At 42.9% G+C, this 26,842-nt stretch overlaps 1 protein-coding gene across 1 annotated transcript in view; it reads right to left on the bottom strand.

Annotated features, from left to right (window-relative positions):
* The window catches only part of glud1a (glutamate dehydrogenase 1a), a 77,107-nt gene that overhangs the window by 9,922 nt on the left and 40,343 nt on the right, over positions 1-26,842 (bottom strand). Inside the window, exons 6-10 of the mRNA XM_069885737.1 lie at positions 22,697-22,876; positions 21,584-21,721; positions 17,673-17,810; positions 5,854-5,934; positions 3,451-3,574 (exon numbers count right to left, since the gene is read on the bottom strand). Coding sequence (XP_069741838.1) covers positions 3,451-3,574; positions 5,854-5,934; positions 17,673-17,810; positions 21,584-21,721; positions 22,697-22,876 — 661 coding nt within the window. The remainder of the gene's footprint in view (positions 1-3,450; positions 3,575-5,853; positions 5,935-17,672; positions 17,811-21,583; positions 21,722-22,696; positions 22,877-26,842) is intronic.

Genomic DNA, 26,842 nt, shown 5'->3' with positions numbered 1-26,842 from the left:
ACAGCCACCATCTCTCTCTTCACGTGCAGGGCCGAACCAGCCGTCCCTGAGGTCCGCGCGGGTGCAAGTGCTGAAGGCCGTGGCGACCGGAAGAAGTGCACTCGCGCTGTGGAAGGGCCGTCCGGTGCCAGTCGCGGGGGGCTTGCGCTGCCCGGGGGCCGTGCGCAGCCTGCCATGTCCGTCGCGCCGACAGGCAATCACAGGCGCTCGCCCATCCGCCACACCGCTCGACAGGTGGGAGAAGTGACTGGTTGTGCGGGGAGCCTTCCAACCGGCTTTCCGGCTGATGACATCGACAGACTTCTCGTGTTACAATTTCTCGTGTTACAATGGGGAAGGATGTGCAATGAAGGGGGAGGATGGTGGGGGTGACATTACCAAAATACAGCATCGGCTCTCGCTGCAGGGCGGGCCACCTCTAATACATTTTTGAAATGATCTTGCGGGCCAAATATAATTATATGCCCGCGGGCCAGAGTTTGACATGTGTGCTGTAGAGCATTGGATTGGAGGTCAATCCACAGGATCATGAGTGACAGAAAGAGGAACACCGGAGTCTCCCTTCCTCTCTCCTACTGGCATTATGTACCACAATTGTTGACGAGGACCCTACCACCCCACACACAGCATCTTTCAACTATTCCTGTCACGGAAGAGATACAGAACCACCAGGCTGAGGAATAGCTTCTTCCCATGGGCAGTGAGAATGCTGAATGACTGTTGAACTCCTAAAACAATTCCCTGTACCTTTTCTTATTAATATTTAATATATGTATATAGGTTCTGTGCTGGTAAAGCCAGCTCTTCAGCGCTTGACGTCCTGCTTTGCGGAAACTGCCAAAATGTTTGGCCTGGAAGTCAGCCTGAAGAAAACTGAGGTCCTCCATCAGCCAGCTCCCCACCATGACTACCAGCCCCCCCACATCTCCATCGGGCACACAAAACTCAAAACGGTCAACCAGTTTACCTATCTCGGCTGCACCATTTCATCAGATGCAAGGATCGACAATGAGATAGACAACAGACTCGCCAAGGCAAATAGCGCCTTTGGAAGACTACACAAAAGAGTCTGGAAAAACAACCAACTGAAAAACCTCACAAAGATAAGCGTATACAGAGCCGTTGTCATACCCACACTCCTGTTCGGCTCCGAATCATGGGTCCTCTACCGGCACCACCTACGGCTCCTAGAACGCTTCCACCAGCGTTGTCTCCGCTCCATCCTCAACATCCATTGGAGCGCTCACACCCCTAACGTCGAGGTACTCGAGATGGCAGAGGTCGACAGCATCGAGTCCACGCTGCTGAAGATCCAGCTGCGCTGGATGGGTCACGTCTCCAGAATGGAGGACCATCGCCTTCCCAAGATCGTATTATATGGCGAGCTCTCCACTGGCCACCGTGACAGAGGTGCACCAAAGAAAAGGTACAAGGACTGCCTAAAGAAATCTCTTGGTGCCTGCCACATTGACCACCGCCAGTGGGCTGATAACGCCTCAAACCGTGCATCTTGGCGCCTCACAGTTTGGCGGGCAGCAGCCTCCTTTGAAGAAGACCGCAGAGCCCACCTCACTGACAAAAGGCAAAGGAGGAAAAACCCAACACCCAACCCCAACCAACCAATTTTCCCTTGCAACCGCTGCAATCGTGTCTGCCTGTCCCGCATCGGACTGGTCAGCCACAAACGAGCCTGCAGCTGACGTGGACTTTTTACCCCCTCCATGAATCTTCGTCCGCGAAGCCAAGCCAAAGAAGACTGGTACAATCGGATGACAAGATAAATTTGATCTTGAAGGATTTGGTTTCTTTCTGCCAACAGAGGGCAGCCTACGTGAAATTTTAGTGCCTCAGCTTTTAAGATCAAGTCAAACCTTTTAATTTCGTCACTAAATAATCATTTGTGCATCAGCCAAAAAACAAATTTGATACAATCACATCAGAGTTAAAAACAGTTCATTTTACTGCTTACATCTTGCAGCAGCTCACCATCTAATGGTCATGGAACTACTTTCCATTGAGATACTTTAAAAAAAAATTCTATCAGTGTAATGTGGTTTGTAAAATGTGTTATCTGTGGGAGTCACATTGGGGCAACTTTCACCCTCACGCAGTGCCAAATTACAGAATTGGTCAAGAAAATTGCAGCAGGCCACGTTAATGTTCACCACCGTTATCAGTCAGTTGCCACACATAAAACAATACATTCAGGACAACATGCGTGAATTTTAATCAATGCATTAACCACCCCCCCCAAAAATAAAACATGGTGTTCATTAACATTTTAGAACTATTACCATGAGTGAACTAGAACCTTTGACAAGTCTCACTCATTTTCTGTCATAGGTTTTCAAGGCAGTGACTTCACAAATATAATTTCCACAACAGGAGTCACTTCTTCGATCCAGGCTGGATTTAAACTCTACCTCAAAAGTGCTTTCATTCCAATCTCAAACTACTCGAGCACAGTGATCTAAATGGGATTCAGGTTCCTGCATCTTTCTCAAATGATCTATTGCGAGCAGAGGTGCAGGAGAAAATTAAACAAATATTTATGAATGTAACTCAATCTGCTTTAGGCAGATCCTTGCTGGAGTCACAAGCTTACGAATTCCCCACACATCTGCTATCACACGTACATACTTCTAGACCAGTGTAGCCCCACCCTCTAATGTCACCTCTGGATGACTTAAGAATGAGAATTTATTGTCATGAACATGTCACAAAATTTGTTGCTTTGCGGTAGCATCACAGTACAAACATTGCTATAAATGACATTCCAAAATAAAGAGTGCCAAAAAAATAGGAGAAAGTGAGGTGGTGTCTCTAGTTCACTGTCCATTCAGAAATCTGATGGCAGCAGGGGGGGGGGGGGGGGGGGGGGGGGAGAGAAGCTGTCCTTGTGCCTGTGGCTCCTGCACCTCCTTCCTGATGGTAGCTGAGTGAAGAGGGCATGGCCTGAGTGGTGAAGGTTCTTGAGGATAGAAGTTGCTTTAAGACACTGCCACTTGTAGATGCACTCGATGAAGTGAAGACTGGTGCCCGTGATGGTGCTGGTTGTGTTAACAACTCTCTGGAGTTTTTTTTTCCCTGTCCTGTACATTGGCACCTCCATATTGGACAGTGTTGCAACCAGTCAGAATGCTCTCCGTGATACACTTGTAGAAATTTTTTTGCAAGAGTCTTTGGCGACGTACCAAATCTCACAAAGTATAGCAGTTGCCGAGCCTTCTTCGTGATTTCATTGACACGGAGGCACGAGGGCAGATCCTCAGAGAAGATTACACCTGGGAATTTGAAGTTCTTGACCTTCTCTACTGCTGACCCCCTCAAGGAAGACTTAAAGCTTGCCATGGCACAGAAAACAACAATTTATTCTAAAACAAAATCATGAGAATACTGTCCCTCACCAGGAGAGTGGCTGTCCCTCAAATTCACAACAGTTTCACTTACTTAGTAGGTGGTAGTTGGAGTCTCGCTCATATTTGAAGGTCAATCGGCCATAGCTCACATGGTTCAAATTTTTCAGCCACTCAAAGTAGGAAACTGTGACACCACCAGCATTCAAGTATAGATCCTGCAGAGGAAGGGACACCGTTGCAGAGGTCAGAATTTATTGTCATGAACATGTCACAAAATTCATTGTTTTGTGGCAACATCACAGTGCAAACATTTTTTTATAAACGACATTTCAAAATAAATAAAAAAGTGCAAGAAAAAGAAAGGCAAAGGAAGGGGTCTGTGGTTCATTGTTCATTCAGGAATCTGATGGCAGGGGGGAAGAAGCCATCTTGAGCTGCTGAGTGATGGTAGCAGAGTGAAGAGGGTGGCAGTGGCACTTGAGGATAGAGGCTTTTTTCTTAACACACCGCCTCTTGTAGATTATCTCGATGGAGTGAAGACTGGCGCACAGGCCATGTTAACAACCCTCTATAGTTTTTCCTGTCCTGAGTGCCAGACAGGTAACCAATCCAAATGCTCTCCATGGTACACCTAGAGAAATTTTCAAGGATCTTTGGTCATCCCAAATCTCCTCAAGTATAGTCGCTGGCGAGCATTCTTCATGATTGCATGGACATGAAGGCTCCAGGACAGATCGTCAGAGATGTTGACAGCCAAGAATTTGAAGTTTGTGACTTTCTCCACTGCTGACCCCTCGATGAGGACTGGTTCGTGTTCTCCTGATTTCCTTCTGAAGGGCACAATCACCTCCTTCGTTTTGCCAACGTTGTACGCAAGCTGGTTCTTCTGACACCACTCATCGAGCAGATCCATCTCCCTTCTGTACGCTTCCTCACTGCATTCTAACGGCAACTGTAGTGCCATCGGCAAATTTGTCTGAATCACAGCATGAGAGGGCTCTGCACAGAAGCACTAACCTCTGGTATCTCATGCAGATGTCTATGTCAACGGCTGCAGGGAATTAGTTACTAACTACACCTCTCAACTCAATATGGTCTCAGTTCTCATTCAGTGCAAGACAGAGTTCAGACCAGAAACACAAAAATTAAATTGTCTAATCAAAAGCAGATTCTTTTTTAAAAAAAAAGTTAGAAGCAGCATTGAGTTGGGAAAAAAGCCAAAAGCAAATATTGTATATTTCGGCATTAAACGCTCAAAAAAAAATGCGGGTCGACTTATATGCTGGATATACTTTTGAGACCTTAAATTTAGCTCAAAATCCAATCCAGTGCATAAGTTGACCCTGGAAGTGCACATTTGGCATATCAGTCGAGCTTGGAAGCATTTCCCCACCATTCCCTGACACCTCTCCACTGCTGGGTGACACCATAATCCATCCAGACATTCTACTATTATAAAGCCCAAGGTTGCCACTCCTGCCTGGTAAGCAGAGGTTGCCACTCTTGCCACGTTGACCGAGGTCACGCCCCCTTCCACGTGGCAGCAGCTGTGACCTCGTTCTTTGGAGCAGGAGTGACAACCTCATTCTCCTGGCAGGGGGTTCTGCTCCCGCCAGGGGAACGAGGTCGCCGCTCCTGCCATGTAGGTCCGAGGTTCCCGCTCCCGCAGGGAGAGTGATGTCACTGCTCCTACTCGGGAGAATGAGTTCACTGCTCCTGCCCGTTAGGCCAATTTTTTTTTCCTTGTTTAATTTACGGTTTTGTTACATGGTGAACGGTGTTTTAAATTTTTTTTTTGAGGTGGTTGCTGGGAGGCCTGGACAGTCCGAAAATGGGGGTCAACGTACACCGGATACATCCTGAAACCATTAAAATGAGGCTAAAATAGAGCGGGGGGGGGGCATAGGCTTATCTGCCGGTTGACTTGTACGCCGAAATATATGGTATATTGTCCCTTTTACATCAAACTGTTTATTCACCCATAAGAATCAGACACTGTTAAATGGGTCACTAATCTCTTGCTAGGGTCAGAGAAAAACTGCTTTTCTTTATAGTTTCACTTAATTACTGACATTCTCCAAAAATCAAATGACAAAAATTATAAATTAATATCATTAGCATGGGAATAGAGCTGAATTTTATTCCAAAAGGAATTCAAAGTACATGACGAATTAAAGAAGAGTCTGAAGACGCTGTGATTACAGTAAAAAAAACACAAATGCAGAAGGGACTCAGCAGCTCTTGCAGCGCCCACAGGAGGTAAAGATGTGCAACTGGCATTTCGGGCCTGAGCCCTTCTTCAAGATATTCAAAATACCTCACAAATGTTAAAGCCATAGAAATTCCAATTCATATGGACTAGTCAGGAAATAACATGCAAGTCACAGCAGGCTGACTGCAATCAAAACTTCAGAAGAGATGATTAGAAAGCAGTTGCCACAAAAAGGGAAGGGCAATTGCCACGAGCATAAAACACGGTCAGGCAATTACTCACTGGAATAACCATGATGTTCCTTTCCATAAAGATCTTATCAGCTTCTGGAGTCATTGGTCCATTGGCGCCTTCCGCAATGATCTGAAAAGTAGATGATTGGAATTTTTATAATAAACATCTGAATATTTTACCCCCTTTTCAGTTCCCACCACAGGCTTGCTCTTTGAAACTGCAGAGACCTCACAGTCTTGATCACAAAGCTTCTCCAAACTCCGTTTCTGGTCTAGAGGCACAAGAGACTGCAGATACCAAAATTTGGATCAACTTTAGGAACTCAGCATCAGTGGAAGAAAAAGAATGGTCATTATTTCTGATTAGAACCCTTTAAAAGGCAGCAGACTGACAATCAGATTATGTTTTGGGTATTAAAAGAAAAACTGAAACATGTAATTTTACAGAACAAATCTGAACGCCAAATCAGCATTGTCTGTAAGGAGTTGGTACACTATCCTCATGTCTGCTCTGGTGTCCTCCCACCCTTCAAAATGTACCAGGGGTGTAGATTAATTGACTCGTGGGCCAAAAGGGCCTGTTACCATGATGTATGTCTAATTTTAAAAAAAAATAATATTTGAGTAGATGACACCCAATAACCAGAGTATGGAATGACCTTTACATACTAATTTATTTAAAAATAAATTTAGATACACAGCACGGTAACCGGTCCTTCTGGCCCATGAGCCTGTGCCGCCCCCAAACACACCAATTAACCTACAACCCTAGTACATTTTCGAATGGTGGAAGGAAACCCACGCAAACATGGGGAGAATGTACAAACTCCTTATGGACAGCGCCAGATTTGAGCCCAGATCGTTGGCGCTGTAATAGCGTTGCACTGACTGCTACACAAACCATGCTGCCCGAGAGCAGCACAGAACTGCAATAGGTTCAAAAATTTAATACACCACGGTAAGGATGCTGGAAAGCCAAGGAAAATGGGATAATACATGGTTAAGCATTTAAGCTTAACATTACCTCAAAAATGGAAGGTAACAAGGGTTATGCATGCACTGAGACAAGTAAAATTTACAACACAGTAAAGGACATAAGGTATGGCTCTGGTAGGATATGGGAATTGATCAAACAATTAAATGCAGGCAGTAAACAACTAGCAGAGGTTGAAAGGTTTGAAAATAGAATACCCTCCCTTGCTTGAAAGACAGCACACTCATCGCAATCTTTCACAACAATCTGATCATGGGGAACAAAGTCAAAGTTTTGGTGGAACATCAGTCTAGACTAGAAGAGGAGTGGAAGATGCGTAACAGGATCTGCATAGTGTGAAGATTTCAGCACATCACATTTTAATATATGACGACCTTAGTGATACACAAATTAGGGCTTCATTTATTGAAATTAATATTAAAGACTGAGCAGACTGAAAGGATCAAGAACAATTGATTGAATGGAGAAGCTAATTTAACTATTGGAGGATAAGAATGCACAAACAGATGTTATGAAGATCCAAAACAGAGTGGGGAAAAAAAACAGCACAGTTGGCATAGCGGTCAGTGCAACGCTGTAACAGTGCTAGAGGTTGGGACCGGAGTTCGAAACCTGCTCAGTCTGTAAGGAGTTTGTACCTTTTCCCTGTATCAGTTTTACCTGGGGGCTGCGGCTTCCTCCCACCGCTCAATTAGGTGTAATTGGACAGCATGGACTCATGGGCTGTAACCGTGCTGTTTGTCTAAATTTAAATTTTTAAAACTGCAGGGAATTACTTTTATCAGACAGCATTGGTAGGTCAAGAGACAGTACATGATAAAAGGTAATTGATTTGTAACATGATGTCTTGGTTTATGGAGTTGGGCCACAGATTAATCATGAGTCATTAAGACAGTATAATAGCTTTCATAGACATATGTCATATTACATCCTCATCTTTCCAATCAAATGGGAATGCACTGTAATACCAAGAACAAAGATAATCACTGTATCCTCAATAACAAGACGTCAAAATTCCTTTATTAATGTTTTTTAGACTGCAATGTCGGGAAAAATCTCTGAAAAAATTAACAATAATTACTGTCTGTGTGGTCGTTCACACTGGGCACCTTTTTAGACTGCAAGAACCTGAGTGCAACAGTCCCGGTGATTGGACGTGCAGTCGAGTGGAGAACCGACAACTAATTTTTCCGGCACTATTTACACTGCAGTCTTCCTCCAAAAGATTGTAGGGGTCCCTGCAGGATAAATCGTGGTGCAGGAATTGGCTGCCCATGTAGTGGCAAAATTCCTTGATTGTGCTGTTACACGTCTGCAGTTAAAAACCATATGTGACAGACAATTTGCATAACAGCAGGAATAGAACAGATCACTAAGGCTACATTTGAGGTTCAGTTAAATATGCAAATGCACAACCAACTTGGAAATGAGTTTATCACCAAATAATTAACCAAACAGTTTTTACTGGTAGAGCTGGCTGTAGGGAGTAATGCTGGCCAGATGAACTTCCAATTCTTACTCAAATTTGTATTTATACACATCTCAAGAGATTGATAATCCAGAACTCATTCCGTTGTCAGCTAATTTAATTGCTAGGTTACCATAACAGCGAAGACACTGAACAGTTTTATTCTGTGCTTTACACTTTCAGAATTTTGTAGCAAGGAATTGCCTGTGGCCATGTGAGGAGTGGAAGAAACACAGCCACCACATTGAGGGTCTTTAACGACTGTTTTTAATTCTAATTCAGCGCGCCCTTTTAAGGGCAGCATGAGCTCAGTCACCTGGTACATTGTGACATCATAATGTGGGCACTGGAAGGGATGCTGGAGTCAGAGAGAAACCTCTGAGGATGCCATTTCCCCATGACTGCCCCGCCACGTGGCAATACAAGTGGGGCCAGTTTGCCATGAGGATGTGCTTTGCCACACAACCCCCGCCCACCCCCCAAGAAATGGCTACGCGTCCTATCACTTTGGCAGCCGGCCCCGGCGTTTGGGCGCGGCCGTCTGCACCGGCTGTGATAAGTCCAAAGGGGCTGCCAAAGTAAAAAGTTCCTCTCCCCTACCCCCCCCACCCAACGTCCAGGGTGAAGGTTCCACCGGACCAGTGCAAGACTTTGTATGGCCCCTCGTACGGTCACTGTAGCGGTGCACCTTGTGGTCCCCTCCACACAAAAACAAACTGGGCCGAGTTGAGCTCTTTGGGGAGATGAAACAGCTGGGTGCCATGGTGGGGGAGCTAGGGAGGCCAGTCGCCTGCCAAGGTCCGCCAGCAGGTTTTTGTCGGTGCCCATGGTGTCAGGGTCTGGTCCAAAAAACTCACCCAGCAGGGAAAGCCGTGTGTCATAGACCATCTCCGCTGCTGATGCCTGCGGGTCCTCCTTGGGTGCCACCCTAATCCCAAGGAGGACCTAGGGTAGTTCGTTCACTCAGTCTGGTCCGGAGAGCCTGGCCATAAGCGAGGCCTTCGGGTGCCTGTGGAACATCTCCACCGACCTGTTAGACTGTGGGTGGTATGCTGTGGTGTGGTGGAGCTTGACCCCCCCAGGAGCTTCACCATCTGAGTCCACAGGACAGACGTGAACTGCGCCCCTCTGTCGCTAGTGATGTGCGTCAAGACTCTGAAACGGGCGATCCATTGGCTGACCAGAGTCCTGGCGCACGTCTCTGCAGAGGCCTTTTAATCAAGACAGCCTCTGGCCACCTTGTGGCCCGATCCACCACTGTGAGGAGGTAACGAGTCTCCTTGGACACTGGCAGGGGCCCGACGACATCAACATGAATGTGTTGGAATCTGCGAACCGCCGGGTCGAAGTTCTGGATGGGGGCTCGTGTGTGTCACTGGACCTTGGAGATCTGGCACCTGGTACAATTCCTGGACAGTTCCGCCACTTCCTTCTTCAACCCGTGCTACACAAACCTCTCCTCGACCATCCGCATGGTTGTCTTTACCGCTGGGTGAGCAAGGTCGTGGATCAGTCCTCCAGTGTGGCGGGACCACCGGGCACAGCGTGCCTGTTGAGACGTCACAGAGCAATGTGTCCGGGCTGCTGGGCACCTGGACATCCTTGAGTTTGAGGCCTGAGATGGTGGTCCACAAGGCCTGCATCTCCACATCGTTCCTCTGTGCCTGAGCCAGTTGCTCGTAATCCAGGACGGGTGCGAGAGTGTTGATGGCTGGACGGGAGAGCTCATCCGCCACAACATTGTGTTTGCCGGCCCTGTGTCGGATGTCAGTCGTGAACTCAGACATGTACGAGAGGTGGCGCTGCTGTCTGGCGGACCACAGATCCTTGGCCATCGCCAGTGCTTGAGTGAGGGGCTTGTGATCTGTGAAGGCTGTGAATGGCCTGCCCTTGAGGAAGTAGCAGAAATGGCGGATGGCCAAATGTAGCGCCAGGAGCTCACAGTCGATTTCGGGACCATATGGAGTGGTGATGCCCAGGTGCTGTCTGAGTGCCGGACGATTCCCAGTTCCTGGAGCCTGGAGAACTCCTCCTTTGCCTGCTGGATCTTCTCGGCTGGCAGCCGTCTGGGTCTAACGTGCAGCAGGGAGCCCTGTGTGGCAATGTGGTGGAAGACACCCATGCGGGGGCAGGGTGGCGTTGACCGTGGTTCTAAGATGGTGGGGAATTCGTGGAGGATCTCGTTGAACTTGTTCCTGGCGGCGTCGGCTATGGAGGCGATTTCAGGCCTGCAGGCTTCTGTGTCCAGTCGGGTGGAGTGGAACATTCGGGCGTTGACCAGCCTTCATGTCAACCAGTAGGCCGTGAGCTCTGAGGAAGTCAGCCCCTAACAGCACTGTGCCCATGGAGGCAAGGACGAACCTCCAGTGCAACTTCTCCTTCCCGATCTGGATCTCTGCCCTGTGGGTGCTGTAGGTCCTGATGGTGGAGCCGTTGGCCGCCTGCAGGGTTGGACCTCGAGATCAGGTGCGAGTCTCTAATGCTGTGGGGGTAGGATTCTGAGCTCAGCCCATGTCCACCAGGAATTGGCGGCCGGTGGATCCGTCCATCACATGAAGGAGGCTGCTTGTGTTGCCAGCTGTCGCAGCCATCAACGGTAGCTGGCCTGGTCGTTTCCCTGAAACCCGCAGGGCTGGTGGCACTTACAGGCTTGCGCTCCCCAGCGCTGGTGGTAGAAAACACCAGGTTGACTGGCCCTCCTCTGGCTTGGTCTTGGGAGAGGCTTGCAGTCAGCTGGCTCCTGGTTGTGCCACCTGGTTGAGGGCTGCCTCGCTCTCCCTCTTCGTGCGCCAGAGGGCATCCGCATGGGCTGCTGCTCTTCTCGGGTTCGAGAAGTCTTCATCTGTGAGGAGCAGCTGGATGTCCTCCAGCATCTGTTCCAGGAATATCTGGCAGAAGAGAAAACAAGGCTTGTGGTCTTCCGCCAGGGCCAGATTTCATCCATCAGCGCCAACAGACTACGATCCCCAAGCCCACCAAGGTGAAGGAGCCTGGAAGCTCGTTGGTAGTGGGGGGGGGGGGGAGGGAGGGAGTAGTTAGCCCGAAAGTTCCAAGCAGCAGGTCTTTGAGGGCGGTGTAATTGCCCGTGGCCGGGGGGTGGGGGTTGGATGATGTCGTCTACCCTCACTGCCATATCTTGGTCCAGAGCGCTCACGACATGATAGAACATCATGGCGTCTGAGGAGATGTTGCGGAGTTGAAATTGTGCTTCCGCCTGTCTGAACCACGTTCTCGGTCGATGGGTCCAAAAGCGGGGGTAGCTTGTTGGAGAGTGTTAACCTCTGCTAAATCCACGGTGTTTTGAGTCCAGAAAAACATCTGGGCTCGTCGGGGTCACCACTGTGGCGGTGTGAGCAGAGGAAGAAACACAGCCACCACATTGAGGGTCGTTAACGACTGTTTTTATTCATATTCAGCACGCCCCTTTAAGGGCAGCATGAGCTCAGTCACCTGGTGCACTGTGACATCATAATCACTGCCCAGGGTGCGCGCTATAAGGGATGCTGGAGTCAAGAAGAAACCTCTGACGACGCCATTTCCCGATGGCTGCCCTACCACGCGGCGAAACAAGTGGAGCCGGTTCGCCATGAGGATGTGCGCCGCCACATGCCTTTATTAAGCTCTGTTGATTTATACATTGGAGTGCACGCAAATGAGAGCAAAATAAACTCAGACTAAACACAACATGCAAACTCAACCCAGCAGTCATCCCCTTCCCCTTCCGCCTGCAGCAGTGCACAAATAACATTCCCAAAATATTTGGTGTCTGATGAGAGCTGGGGATTAACTCAGATATTAAGCTCTGGTTTGTTTTATTTCGGTTTGGTGTTAGTTCTCACTTCCCAAATTTCATTGGTTCAGGGTATGGTGAGAATAAATACTTCTTAGGAATCGCCATTAGGACGTCATGCGCTCTTCTCCTGGAGACTATGAAACAAGGGTTCTAAATATTTTGGATAAAATAGGATATTTTAAATAAAACAAAGTAGCACGTTAGCATAGTGGTTAGTGTAACGCTGTTACAGCGCCAGTGATCAGGATTCAAATCCCATCTGTCTACACGTTCTCCACATGTCTGCGTGGGCTTTCTCCGGATGCTCCAGTTTCCTTAAGCCTTTCAAAAAAAGTACCGAGGATTGTAGGTCAATTGGGTGTTATTGGGCGGCACGAGCTCGTGGGCTGAAAGGGTCTGTTACCATCCTGTATGTCTAACTTTAAAATTTAAATTTATGAATTTAAAATTCAAACAGAGGGCAACATTCATGTTTTGTTGCTATTCTTGGCCTGGACATTTCTACAACCATTTCCAGGCATTGACAAGTTGACCTTGGCCGAGATCCACTTTCATTGGAGGTGAAGTCATCTAATCCACAGCAATGAACCACGTGCTTTTTGTCAGTTTTACCTTCAAGAAATGTGAATGCTACTTTAGATCTCATTAGACTTTCAAATATTTATTAAAAGAAAAATCAAATGGAAAAAGTAGTTGCGTGTAATATTACAATGCCATATACCCTTCCATAATCTGCACACATGCAGGAATTTATAAAAGGCATGTTCAATTGTAACACTTCCATCAATAGTACACGTTTGCATTATCTCAGAGGTCTGTTTGGTCCATGACACAGGAGTGATATTGCAAGTTTTGCTATTTTATCAATGCACAATGCCACTGAGGATATAACAATAATGGTTGTTTACGAATGCCCTCAATTTAAATAACTCTACGCATTTTCCTTTAACAAATTGTCAACTATATCAGCATTACAGAAATTACTGATGCAAATTGATCAAACCTCTCGAATGCATTGAAGGCAAAAATTACATAAATACTACCAAAGGTTGATAGTCCATTGCAAAATATTTGAGAAATGTGTAGGAATTTATAGTAGGTTAAAAATGATGTCACTCAAAAGAGTTTCGTGATGGAGTAATGGCCAGTCAGGTAAAACCAGCCCTCTCCAGAAAAAGAGAAAAAGTCAAGAAAAGACAAAATTCAACAAATATAAAAAATAAAAGATAAAGTTGCAGAGAAGAGAAATAAAATGGCACCCAAGAAAGAGGACACCAGAAAAGAAAGGAGAAGGCCTTACCTGCACGAAGGAACAGGGAACCATGGTGGCGAAGAGCGGCCGATCTCCGAGGTTGGTGTCGGCCCTATGGAGTCGGGACCTACCGACCGGTGGATTGCAAAAATGGGTCTCTGAGCCAAACAAAAGTGAGCAAATGCGCAATCTAAGGTAAAAGAAAACACCGACGGGAGGTGGGCTCAGCTGAGGAGCGGGCAACCACGGCGCGACCAGCTGAGGGACTCCCGACACCAGGGCTCTCAGCTGAAAGATGAAGAAGGTGGTAGGAGAGGGAGTGAAGTACCAGGTGAGAAAGAAAGTCGACGGGGTGAACAGCAAGAGGAGCAGCAGCAGGAGGCTTGACAGGTGAGCAGCTCAGAAGGAGAGGACCAACAGCAAGAGGCCCAGCAAGAAGAGGCCCGACAAAGTGAGGCAAGCAACTCATCAGGAAAATCAGAAGAAAGACAGATACAAAGAGAAGAAGACACAAACACAGATACAGATACAGAAGAGGAAGAAGAAGACCAAGATCTTCACAGAGAAATAGAAGGTAAAACAGATGGACAGAATATAGATAAAGCTTTTATGAAGAACAAATGAGTGCATCAAAAGAATGGCTGCCATTAGAATTTCGTGCAATTAAAAGAAAAATGAAAAGAACAGGAGATAAAATGCAAAGATTAGAACTGGTCATGACAGAAATAGGGAAAAGAGTAGAAAATGTGGAAGAACGAGAAACAGTTGTAGAAATGGAGGTAAATAAGTTAAGAGGAAAATTGGAAGAAAATGACAAAAAATTAAAGAGTTTTAACTCAGATAATTGATATGTTGGAAAATTATAGTAGGCGAAATAACATAAAAATAGTGGGCCTGTAGGAGGGTGAAGAAGGCACAGATATGAAGGAATTTATAAAAGAATGGATCCCGAAGGTCCTGGGAACGAGAGAAATGCAGGAAGAAATGGAAATAGAAAGGGCACACAGAACACTAGCTCCGAAACCACAGACACATCAAAAATATACTGGAGCGGGCAAGGAATAAAATTAGAGAAGATAATAAACCACTGGAATACAAGGGTCAAAATATAATTTTTTACCCAGACATGAGTTTTGAACTCTTAAAGAAGAGGAAGGAGCTTAGTACAGCAAAATCAATCCTATGGAAAAAAGGTTATAAACTCATGTTAAAACATCCAGCTGTGCTTAAAATATTTATCCCCGGGGAACAAAACAGACTGTTCTCGGATCTGGAGGAAGCACAAGAATTTGCAGAGCGTTTGCAGGACAGAAGGAGAGATGAAGAGATGTAATAAGAATGAAGATCGGAGATAAAGTATATATAAAGATATAAAAACAATGTATATGTAAAGAACTAAAGAGGGAAAAGAGAAGGGAAGGAACGAAGTAAGGGGAAAAAAAAGGAAGAGCTTTGTTATATGTGTAAAAAAAGTGTTTTCTCGGGGAGAAGTTGGGGGGGAGGGGAGAGAATAACCATCACTGCGAAATCAGTTGATGCTTGCGAACAGGATCTCAATCCAAATGGAAAGGGGAGTTGTGGTTGCCCGGCAAGGGATAAGGGGCAACTCAGAAAGGGGAGGCATTTGGGGTTAAGGATGTGGGAGTTGTTGGAGTATATTATGTTTTAAATGTGTTGACATGCATTGAGTTTAAAAAGGGAAAACTGAGATGAAAATGGGGAAAAGAGGGATGGTGGTGGAGAGGAAGCGGAAATGAGGTGTAAACAAGATATGAGATGGCCACGTTGAACTATATAACTATAACCATTAATGGAATACATACATAACCAAATTAAAAGGAAGAGGTTATTAAATTAACTGAAAAAAGAAAAAAGGGATATAGCATTTGTGCAGGAAACGCATCTAACTGAAGTGGAAAATAACAAATTAATGGGTAGGACACGTAGCAGCAGCATGATATAATTCAAAAGCTAGAATTGTAGCTATATTAATTAATAAAAATGTACCAATCAAAATAGTGGAGAAAATAATAGATCCAGCAGGGAGGTATGTAATGATAAGGTGTCAGAATATTCAGAATTTTGGAATTTGCTCAATATATATGTACCTAATGAGGAGGATCAAAAGTTTATGCAAGATATTTTTTTGAAGATTGTAGATACGCAGGGGAATATATTGACAGGGTAGAATGGAATTATTTATTCAAAGTATTACAGAGGTTCAACCTACCAGAAAAATATATTAATTGGATTAAAGCATATTATAAGGGACCATTGGCAAAGGTGACAGTAAATGGATATGTATCGAACCAATTTAAATTAAGTAGGTCAACTAGACAGGGATGTCCATTATCTCCCTCACTGTTCGCTTCAGCAATAGAACCATTGGCAGAACTGATAAGAACAGAAAATAAAACAAAAGGGATAAAAATAAAAGAGAAGGAATATAAAATCAGTTTATTTGCAGATGACATCATAGTATACTTAACAGAACCAGAAATATCAATAAAAGAACTACATAAGAAATTGAGAGAATACGGAGAAATATCGGGGTACAAGATCAACACAAATAAAAGTGAAGCGATGTCAATGAATAATGCGGATTACACAGAGTTTAAAAAAGAATCACCATTTAAATGGCAAACACAAGCAGTCGGATACCTAGGTATTAGATAACAATTTAGGCCACCTATATAAATTAAATTATCAGCCATTAATGAAGAAATTAGAGGATGACTTAGAACATTGGAAAGAATTGCCACTAACATTGATATGGAGGGTAAATTGCATTAAAATGAATGTCTTCCCAAGGATACAATACCTATTTCATTCGTTACCAATTCCCTTAAAGTCTTTTTTTTCACACTATGAACCATACTGACCAAAATACACAAACATTTCCCTCTTGAAAATGAACTAAAGAGAATAATAAGGAAATTCTTATGGAAAGGGGGGAAATCGAGGATAGTGCTAGATAAATTAACAGAATGGTACAAACAAGGTGGTTTGCAGCTACCAAACTTTAAAAATTATTATAGAGCAGCACAATTAAGGTATTTATCAGATTTTTTATCAGACAAGGGAAAAACCAGATTGGACCAAAATAGAGCTAGATAAAATAGGGGAGAAGGTACCAGAACATATACTTTATAAGTGGGATGAAAAACTGGTGCAATATAAAAGTTCACCAGTACTGCATCATTTACTCAACATATGGAAGAAGTTTTACGTAGAAAGGAAAAAAAACAAATTACCAGCTACCAAAATTATTATTGACGCAGAATCAACTAATCCCTTTCACAATAGCTAACTTTTCCTTTAGTGAATGGGAGAGAAAAGGAATTAAAAGAATAGAAAATTGTTTTTTGGGAAATAATTTATTGGAAAAAATAGCATATAATTTAAAAAATAAAGTCACTTTATTTAAACAAATTTGGGAACCGTACATGGAACACAACAGAGAAGGCTTACCTCAGACCTCCATCCCCTAAAATGATAAAATGAGAAGACAAAATAACCTGATCCAGTGTGTAAAAGAAGATGACACAATTTTCTTGTTTATTTTTATTGTTTAATGGTTTTATTGTATTTTATATGTTGATCATTCAATGGGTTTGGAGGGGGGTGGGAAGGGGGAGGGAAGGTAGGGGGGAAAAAAGGGGAGAAAATGCCACTGTGTATATTTAATGAGAAACGTATATGGTTCACAGTGTGAAAAATAAAAAATTATATTAAAAAAAAAATGACACTCAGTTTTAAGGACTAAATTACATCTATTGGGCCTGTTCATCATTTGTCGTTGCAGAGGGTTTTGCAATTACATTACAATGAATTATTCTTTGAAATCTTAGCCCATGGAAGCAACCTGGTCTGAAATCATTTATGAAATTCCAGTCGCCTTTGATCAGTTCAGTTCTGATACTAATTTACCACAACTTCGTTGATTTTAAATGGAGTAAGAGTAGCTATCAGTTACATTAACAAATTCCAGAATCTCTGTTTTAATCGTGTTGCACTACTTCCAAAAATTGTAAGAGTAGTCAATTAAACATCTGGCCATTTGGGAAGAACAAACTTTGTTGAAGAACTCCAAAATTATGCTGGGTTTTAATTTTACTAAGACAAAAACAAAATTCATAAACTAAGCATGCATTCCATTGTCATTTATGGTTTTTAGACTGCAATGTCAGGAAAATTGTGGAAAAAAACCATAATTGAAGGAGAAAGCTATGTAATCTTGGAGTGAACTTGCAAAAAACTACTTAGGAAAAGTACTGCCTGTGGAGCAAGAATCATAAATATAATGTTTCAATTGGGACAGAAGAAAAGTATATTGTCTTCACTGCAAGATTTCTTCTCACCTTTGCTTTAACTTTCCTTGCATTACTCTTCGTCATCTGCTTTTCACCGGCTGCAGGGATAAGAATGTCACATTCTGACTCCAGGATATTGCCTTCATATTGCTGAGCTTTGGGAAATCCAACAATCGTTCCATTTGCCTGTGCACACAACCAGACAGAAAAATAAAAACTCAAATCAATTTGCAGGTCAAGCAGCAGTGGAGAAAAATAATCAGCAATTAGATGAGAACCTTTCATCAAGGCAGAGTAGAGAGAGACAGTGTGAGGACAGGATGAGAGGAGTTAGACAGGGGCCAGTAGAATACAGGTGAGCCAGGGAGGGATGAAGGATGACAGGCAGATGGGGAGGAGGAATTGGGAGACAGCCAGTAGATTGGCAGCTGCCAAAGAGAGAGAGGAGCAAGAGAAAAGAAAGGCAGGGTCAGGTGGAGGAAGACTAGTCATGCAGGGAGGAGAAAGGAAGGTGGTAAGTGGAATCAAAAGCCCTTTACACACTAGCTAACCAGTTGATTGACCATTCAGTGAACCAGTTAAGGAAGTGTTTTTGCCTTTCTTACTGGATCACTGCTAACCAGTTCTGTGCCTTTTCACACTCATCCAGGGCATCCCCAGGGATAGGGGATTCTATCATCCAACCAGAGAGGTCTGAGTGACGCTTCAAGCGATGGTGGACCTATCCTAAATCCTGATCAATGTATTATGATCTTATATTGAAACAAAATTAATCATGCCTAATTATAACATAATTAAGCACTGTGTACAGCACAGTATTAGCCCTTCAGCCCCTGCTGTTATGCTGACCTATAAAAACCTTTATAAATTTATAAAAGACCATGCAAAAGTATAGCCGCACAATTTATAAAGACCATGGGAAAGAGCGACGGCGGTCCTGCCCTCCCAGAATTCCATGCAGCAGAAAAACTTGTTTGCATGGAACACTCGTGGAAGGGGTTTCACTGCCACACGGAATTCTGGGAAGTGTTAGGTCTGCTTTGTTCATGAATGAGTGAGACAAACACCAGGCTGAGTCGAAATCAGGGTTCTTTGTTCTTTATTACCGGATTGTAACACTTGCGACTAAACATGTTAGTCGGAGAATGCATTCTGCCGTTATCAGCAAAATGGTGATTTTTTATACCCTTGGATATGTGCTTAGAACATCATCATATCATTACTTGTCCAATGACTAAAACTGTTGCTATCCTTTCCCTGCTAGCTTCCTGCCTCTCAATCCATCAATGTCTCTCTTATCTTGTAAGTACAAGGATGCATTCACATCTTGTTACTGCCCCGTACATTCCCATCTCATGATGTTTTACCTAACAGGAGTACAAGGACACCTCCCCTTCTTGTTACAGCCTTGTACAGGGTAACTCCCTACACATTCCCATCTCATGATGTTTTACCTTACAGAAGGCAGATACAATATTGCTATCTCTCTCCCACTGTGACTTTCCTACCATCTTTTAAAATTTTTAAAGGTTTATATATGTCGGCAAAGTTTATATCTTTTCAATCTTTTGTTTCCTTCATGTTCCTGCAAAAACGTCATCAGCATATCACCAATTTGTCCCAGGCTACCTAGTGCCCCTTTCACATTGGGCTAATCGGCACGACCTAGTATCATCCCTGGCGCCTGATGATGCCTGCGTGTCGATTAAAGATCTTTCACACTGGATCCTTAAACGATGCCAGTGTGAAAGGGGCTAATGGCTAACAGCATTAAAATCTGATAAGAAAAGGTGACATTGTAGCCGACTGCTACAAAGAAACATACACTTTTAAGATCTGAGATTTATTGAGGCTGGAAAGGCTCCTTTTATATAGTTGGAGTTCTCGCCATTTGTTTGATTGGCTGACTTCAGCTGCATGAATAACAATAGCGGGTGGGAACATTCTTGTATGTGAATACCCTCCTTCCCCAGCCTGTTATTGATCTGTTAGCTGGACATCTTGGCCAGTGCCATTTTAGGGCTACTCGTCTTGTACTGCTCCAGCTTTCAATCGCACCAGTTCGCTGTGTTAAGGGACGTGTTACGGTGTGTTATGCTGCTGTTTACTACCGCGCACGCCACACAATGTGCCGGCTCGATCTCCGCGGTGATGGGCCGCCACAATATAATGAAAACTATGAGGGAAGAGGTGAAGGGCATATTGAACTCACTGGAAGCGAAGTGAGGGATTTTATGAAATGTGGGTAGAAATGAACAGAAAAAGGCAGAGGGATTGTGAAAGAGGAAAGAACAGAGTATACCCAGCAGAGAAAGGGGACGATCCATCTTATCAAAGGATATTTGTTTGTAATTTTGGTGACATGAGAGTTATAGAATTGTTATTTATTAAAATTATAAATTCCATGGATTCAGATGCCTTAAACTATATTAGGAAAGATTTGAGCAGCTCTAATCAACAGATCAGAAATCACTTCCATGATATTGAAGAATTCAAAATCCTTTTGAATCAGTCTGTGTACAGCAAAAGCTCCATATCCAACATCTCCAGAACCTTTTAAAAAAAATTACATTCTCATTAAATTTAACCTTTGTTCAGTGGAGGTTCCTTCAAAGATATCCTGAAATGTTATTGCATCCAGCAATAGAGTGAAACATTTTTACAAATCAAGCTGCTGTAAATGGAGAAAATTTGATTTTTTTTTTAATTGCCAGTTCTTATGTTCAACACTGTTTATGAGAAAAGTACAAAATGTTGAAAATTTGAACTAAAATCAGACATTGCAGGAAATATTCAGGTTAGCTAGCATCTGTAAAGAGAGAAACAAGTTAACATTTCAAGTTCATGATCCAAAGGAGAAAGATTGGATGGAATTGTGCAAGAATGATATGACAAAAATTATAAATGTTCAATAGGTTAGTTCAATACAATTTTTTGCATCAGTTATATGTGATTCTACAAAAATAGATTGAATCCTGCTTTATCAGATTTATGTTTTAGGTGTAGACGCGAGATTGGATCTTTTTTACATTCTACTTGGCGGTGCCCTAAAATTAAATATTTTTGGCTGAAAGTTGGTAACTTTTTGGAATGGATTACTGGGTCAAGTTCCCACAGGATCCGAGGTTATTAGTATTGAGTAATATTAAGGTAACAAGGCCCAAATTAAAATTAACTATGTATCAAATTGAATTTGTACAAATTCCTTTAGCAGTCTCTAGGAAATGTATAGCAATATCATGGAAGTCAGATACAGATTTAGATATGGAAAGATGGCACGCAGAATTTCGTAGCTGTATACCATTTGAGAAGATTACTTACAGTTTACGAAACATATGTATTTTGGAAAATATGGCACCCATATTGACAAAATGTGGATTTGTAAGTTCATTAGACTCTCTGAACACCTCATTTCTTGGTAACCTTCATAGACTATGATTACAAATGCTCTATCCCCCCGGCTTTCTCTGGTCTTTCTTTCTTTACTCCCTTTTCCTTTTCTTTTTTCTTTCTAGGAGTTTTTTTTGGGGGGAGGGGAGATGGAAGGGTGGAAAGGTTTTTTAAAAAATATACCACATATTTAATTTTTTGAAATAACTTTTTAATTTAATGTAATATAATTATTTTTTTTAAATTTGTAAATAAAATATTTTTTAAAAGTTAATGGTCCAAAGCAGGCATTCTCAACGGGCCTCCTGGGGGGCCACAGGACATTTAAGGGGGAGGGGCGTGGACTGAAATTATTTTAAAAAATTTGTGTGGGCAGTGGGAGACAAGTATGGAAGAAAGCAACTAAACTTGACTGCTTCACAGGGAAGGGGGCCCATCAACTTTGAGGAGAGTCATTAGGTTGAGATGGCTGGTCTATAGAATGATTACCGACTATATTTCTCCTGACATCTGCTTCCTCACCTACTGAGTATTTACAGCAGTACATTTGAATTTAAATATTTACTTACCAGTTTGTAATCCTCTAGCTCCTTGGGATCAATTCCATCCTCGTTCCAAATTGAACCATCCAACTCACCAACACCTATGCACTTGGCTCCATAGCGGTGCAGATACCTCATGGAGTGCATACCTACGTTACCAAATCCCTAAGTGACGTGATATATAAACACAAGTCAAATATTGGCGAAGCTCTTCAAAAGCATCTGATTTCAGTGTTTCCAAAAATGTTTACCTTTTTCCCCCCTCACTAACTTTTTTTTTTAAACTTCATCGCCCAAGTGAGTTTTCTCAAGAACAGTTGTATAACTATTAGCATCACAACACTGTAATCTATAGCTGCTTTTCATCAGATGCCCGTACAACTCAAGAGGTTGGATGAGATCAACAGTAGGACCAAGAAATCCATTGGTATCTTCTTTACTATTCCAGGACAGTGCTTAATCAATACCCCACCAGTTGCCTTGGCTAATCCAGCAAGTCTAAAATCCAAAATGGCAACCGTGCCATTTATATACAATAACATAATGCAGGTTACAGAAGAAATTCTCAGCTGAATTCAAGGTTCCAATGACAAAACAAAACACCCCTGATAATATGGAAGAGATTTTGTTTTTAAACCCCTCCAGGGATAACAGCAAGCCTTAGGTCAGCCAAACACAGGTTCAGACTGCTATATTTTTAAATATTCTCCACAAATAAGAGATTTGTTTTTGCCCTTTTGATTCTTTAAAAAGTTGCAACTAGAATTTAAAATCTAGTGCGCGATATAAATAAATATTTTCCCCATCAGCTGGCTTTTCTAAATCTCAACCTAATTTAATGATAAGAATCACATGTGCCATTATTAGAGTACATAATGCACTGAATCTCTACGCATGCAAAGGCAACAGCTGTGACAAATACTGCTGACTTTGGCAGTTAAAGGGGTTGGCAATACTTCTAGATATAGCTGTTGCAAATTTGGCTGTTAGAATTATTTATTGCGTACACCCATGCAACTCCAAAATAGTACAAATAATTACAAAATATTTTCCCACATGGTTAAGAGACCACGCCCAAAAGTCAGTAATATTAGAAACAACAATGGAAGCAAACGAAACAAAAGGAAATTCACCACAAACCTGAATGACGAACGTTTTGTCTCCAAAGCCTGGGGTCATTCCAAGGACACTCATGTAGGATGCTTCATTAATGAAATTCTCAATCCCATGGAATACACCTCGCCCTGTAGCAGAGATTCGCCCATGGATGCCACCTTGGCTGATGGGTTTACCAGTCACGCAGGCATGAGCATTTATATCCTGCCACAGAAAATTGTTTGTGCAAACTTAAAACACAAATGTAGTCGATCTAGTGTCTCTCCATTGCCAACAGATTCTACAATTAGCTCCTATCCCTTGCTTTATGACTCCAGGAGGCCAATTCCTGCACATAATCCATGAAAGGTTCCTTAAAACCACACTCTTCAGTTGAATCTTCAGTTTTGAGACACTTACTGTTCCTCAGTTATAGGTTCTTCACATAAATGACAGCAAGGATTCCTCTGAGAACAATATCTGAACCTAGGTTAAAACAGTAGGTGGGCATCAGATAGCTAAGCAACCCCAAATATGTACCCATGACAAGCATCAGACCACTGGATTATTCATACATCGTGCTTCAAGAACTAACCTCACTGTACAGAACATAATGCATTTAAGATTTGGCTAACCATCACTTATTGAGGTGACAGGTTGGCGACAATGTGTTTTCAAAATAGGTCTTGCATCATATGTGGCCACTGCTTTTCCTGGAAAATTAATAGCTAATGTTTGACAGTTTCATGGCTGCAGAAGATCCAGTCCACCTTTAGGTGTTTTGTGCTTACATTTCAGCAATGGAGATAGAAAATTATATTGGAAAGTGCAGTGGAAAAACTCTTTTGCACATTCTACGCTAAGAATGCGCCTGAAGAAGCAGAAGCGGCCCTTTAAATTGCTGTTCAGGTGGCAACGTTTAAAGCGCAACGCTGGCCACCCGAAGGACACAGCTGCACAGGATGCGGCTCTGAGCACAGTTCGGCTCCTGCCCAGTGTCAGCTGTGATTAGCAGCCTGACCCTTTAACATCTGCTTTCAGCCAGCTGCATTCAGGTGGCTAGGGGAGCCACTGAGTTGAGCTGATTATTCTTACGAAGCTCACCTCAAGAGCCCCTCCTGCACATTCAGGTGGCTTCAAAACAGCCACATATTGCCTAAACATGAGGGGCAATTGGCCACCTGAAAGTGCCTTTAATTAACACCTAAAATGATATCACTAAGAGGTGTTGCATTCGACCAGATCACATTACAACACAGGAATGCATTTCAGTGTCTCCATCAACATTATATTTAAGAAGCAAAGTATTTCACTCATGTTCACACACATATTTTCTCTCTCTCTTCAAGCACGTTGCCTAGCCTGCCAATGTTACCAATATTGCATTTTTTATTCCAATTTATAGTATGTTGGGTTTTGCTTTTCTTAACTGCAGTGCATTTTATTGGTGGGGCAGCCAGTGTGGAAGAAAATGTTTTGGAAGCAGGCTGCTTTCTCCAGCTACTCGAGTTGGTGAAGCTGCTGCACTCATCCAGGTGAACAGAAATGATTAATATGTGGGATATTGCTGAATAAATGACATTTGATAGCATTTTAAACATTAAACATACCACTTTTTAAAAAATAAAATGAAGAGATGGGTTTCTGGTGTCCAAGCACATTTTAATTAGGAAGGATAATTGTAAATTATGATGATTGTCCAGAACAGTTCAGATTTTTTAATTGATTTGTTTCCCCTACCCCCCCCCCCCCCAACCACATGTTTGTCCTTTGCTCAGACTCCATTCCCATCTTTGTACCAAAGTGACTAATTCAACCCATTTCCCAGCCTGTTTCGCTCAAAATTTAAATCTTACTGGTTGACACCCATTTTCCAAACATTGACCAAATTGTAAGGCAGTCTTTCACCAAGTTCTAACATCTACTTCTAGCAATTCATAGATTAAATATTTTTAGCTAATGAACAAGTAGTAAAACTAAAAGGAAATATCCCGGTTCAACAGTTCTAGGATTAGTGGACACAGAAAAAGTTGCAAAGATTCCACATTCTCTGGTAAACAGCATGTAAAGGGAAGCTATTACAGAACCACTTTAGCACAGACCTCACTTCTCCAGTTCTGATGAAGGCTCATTGATCGGAAACTAGTTTTGTTTTCCATAGATGCTGCCTGGCTGCATTTCAAATGTTTTTATATCAGGAAAATATTCAGACCATCAAAAATTTGACTCAGCAACCAAATTTCTGTTTTGAATTAATTATCATTTGAGTAGAATTGTTGGCTTAAGCGTTTCATAATTTTAGATATACAGCACGGTAACAGGTCCTTTCAGCCCATCATGAGCCTGTGCCAACCAAGTGACCTAAACCTGGTATGTTTTGAACAGTGGAAGGAAACCAGAGCTCTTTGAAGAAACCACGCCAATATGGGGAGAAAATACAAACTCCTTACAACCCACACTGGAAATATTTTCTTGCATTTCTTCTACTCCTTACGTACCTCATTTGTATACCTATTATACACTTTCTTCTTCATAACCAGGGTTTCAATATCTCTTGATCAGCAAATTTCCTTACATCTGTTAGTTTTGTCTTTAATTCTGACATGAACAAACAAACTGCACATCCAAACTTTAACTTTTGAAGGTCCTTCATTTACCAAGCACACCTTTACCAGAAAACATCCTGACCCAATCCAGTTGCAGGATATTTTCTGATACCAAAATTGGCTTTTTTACAATTTAGAAATCCAAGCCGAGGACCAGACATATCCTTATCCATAATCATCAAGAAACTATCACCATTAGATTTAAAGTTTTCTCTTGTACTCATTTCTGTTACCTGTCCTGTCTCATTCCCCAATAGGAGATCCAGTATTGCACTCTTGCAAGTTGGGATTGCTACATCAGTTTGCTATTTCTCTAAAAATTTGCTCCTTCAGTTCTCACTGACTATTGAATGGTCTTTGATACAATCCCATCAATGTGGTCAGCCTTCTCTCATTTCTCAGATCCACCTTTACAGACTCGAAGACAGGCCCTCCTATCCTGTCTGAACACTGCAGTGACATTTTCCCCTACTGCCAATGCCATCCCTCCCTCTCTATCACAACTAAGACAGCTCCATCACCCAGTACCACCCTACCTCTAGAAACTTTTTTTATCTCCTGAAATCTATTAGCCCTGACTTCAATATATTCAAATGATTAAGCAGGAAGTTCCAACAAATTCACAATTTCAGTGACAAATTTCTCTTCTGTGGTCAATTCTGGGGTGGCACGGTTGGCATAGCGGTTAGCACAGCGCCTTTACAGCGTCAGCGATTGGGACCTGGGTTCGAATCCCACGCTGTCTGCAAGAAGTTTGTACGTTCTTCCCATATCTGTGTGGATTTTCCTCGGGAATTCTGGCTTCTTCCCACTGTTTCAAACGTACCAGGGGTGTAGGTTAATTGAGTTAGGTGACACTGGCTCATGGGTCAAAATGGCCTGTTACCGCACTGTATCTCTAAATTTACAATTTTAAAAATTTAAAAGTAAATACTAATCTCCTAATCTTAGTCTTCCTTGCCAGGGAAAACATTGCTGCAATATCTATCCTGATTGGGGCCTTAAAAATGAATTTCAATAAAATCACTTTCTGGTCGTGAACTCTTCGCAAGGTAAGAATATTCTCCTCTCTCAGCATTGTCCTTTCAACCTACAATTCAAGATAATGAAGCTTCGATGCACTTCACCCACAGCAAAAATGTTCAATCAGCACAGTGCCAGGTTCAAATCCTGTGCTGTCTGCAAGGAGTTTGTACATTCTCCCTGTGATCGTCTGTCCCCTCAAATACAGTGAACAGGAATAATTGTAACTCTTTCAGGATTGACTCCTCACTGGCAAGCCCAGCATTTACAGCATATCATTATTCACCCTTAAGGAACTGCTGAGCATCTTCTTGAACTGAACCTATAGTGTGGCTGGGAGGGAGCTTCACAATTTAGATCTGTAGTTTGTTGACAGCAGGAAACTTTGTGATGGTAATATGAAGGGTGCATTTAATATTAAGAGTGAGTGTACTTTATGTAGCAAAGGTAAAGATACATAACCAATGATTCAGGCTTGAGCCCTTTATCGAGGTATGAGCAAAATACAAAATGGTGGGGAGTGGGGCAGGGGAAGTGGAGCACAGTCCCACAGGCAGGAGGT

Source organism: Narcine bancroftii, chromosome 6, assembly GCF_036971445.1.
Source record: "Narcine bancroftii isolate sNarBan1 chromosome 6, sNarBan1.hap1, whole genome shotgun sequence".
Taxonomy (NCBI): Eukaryota; Metazoa; Chordata; class Chondrichthyes; order Torpediniformes; family Narcinidae; genus Narcine; species Narcine bancroftii.
The sequence above is the reverse complement of the archived record's forward strand: the minus strand, read 5'-3'. Positions and strand labels throughout refer to the sequence as shown.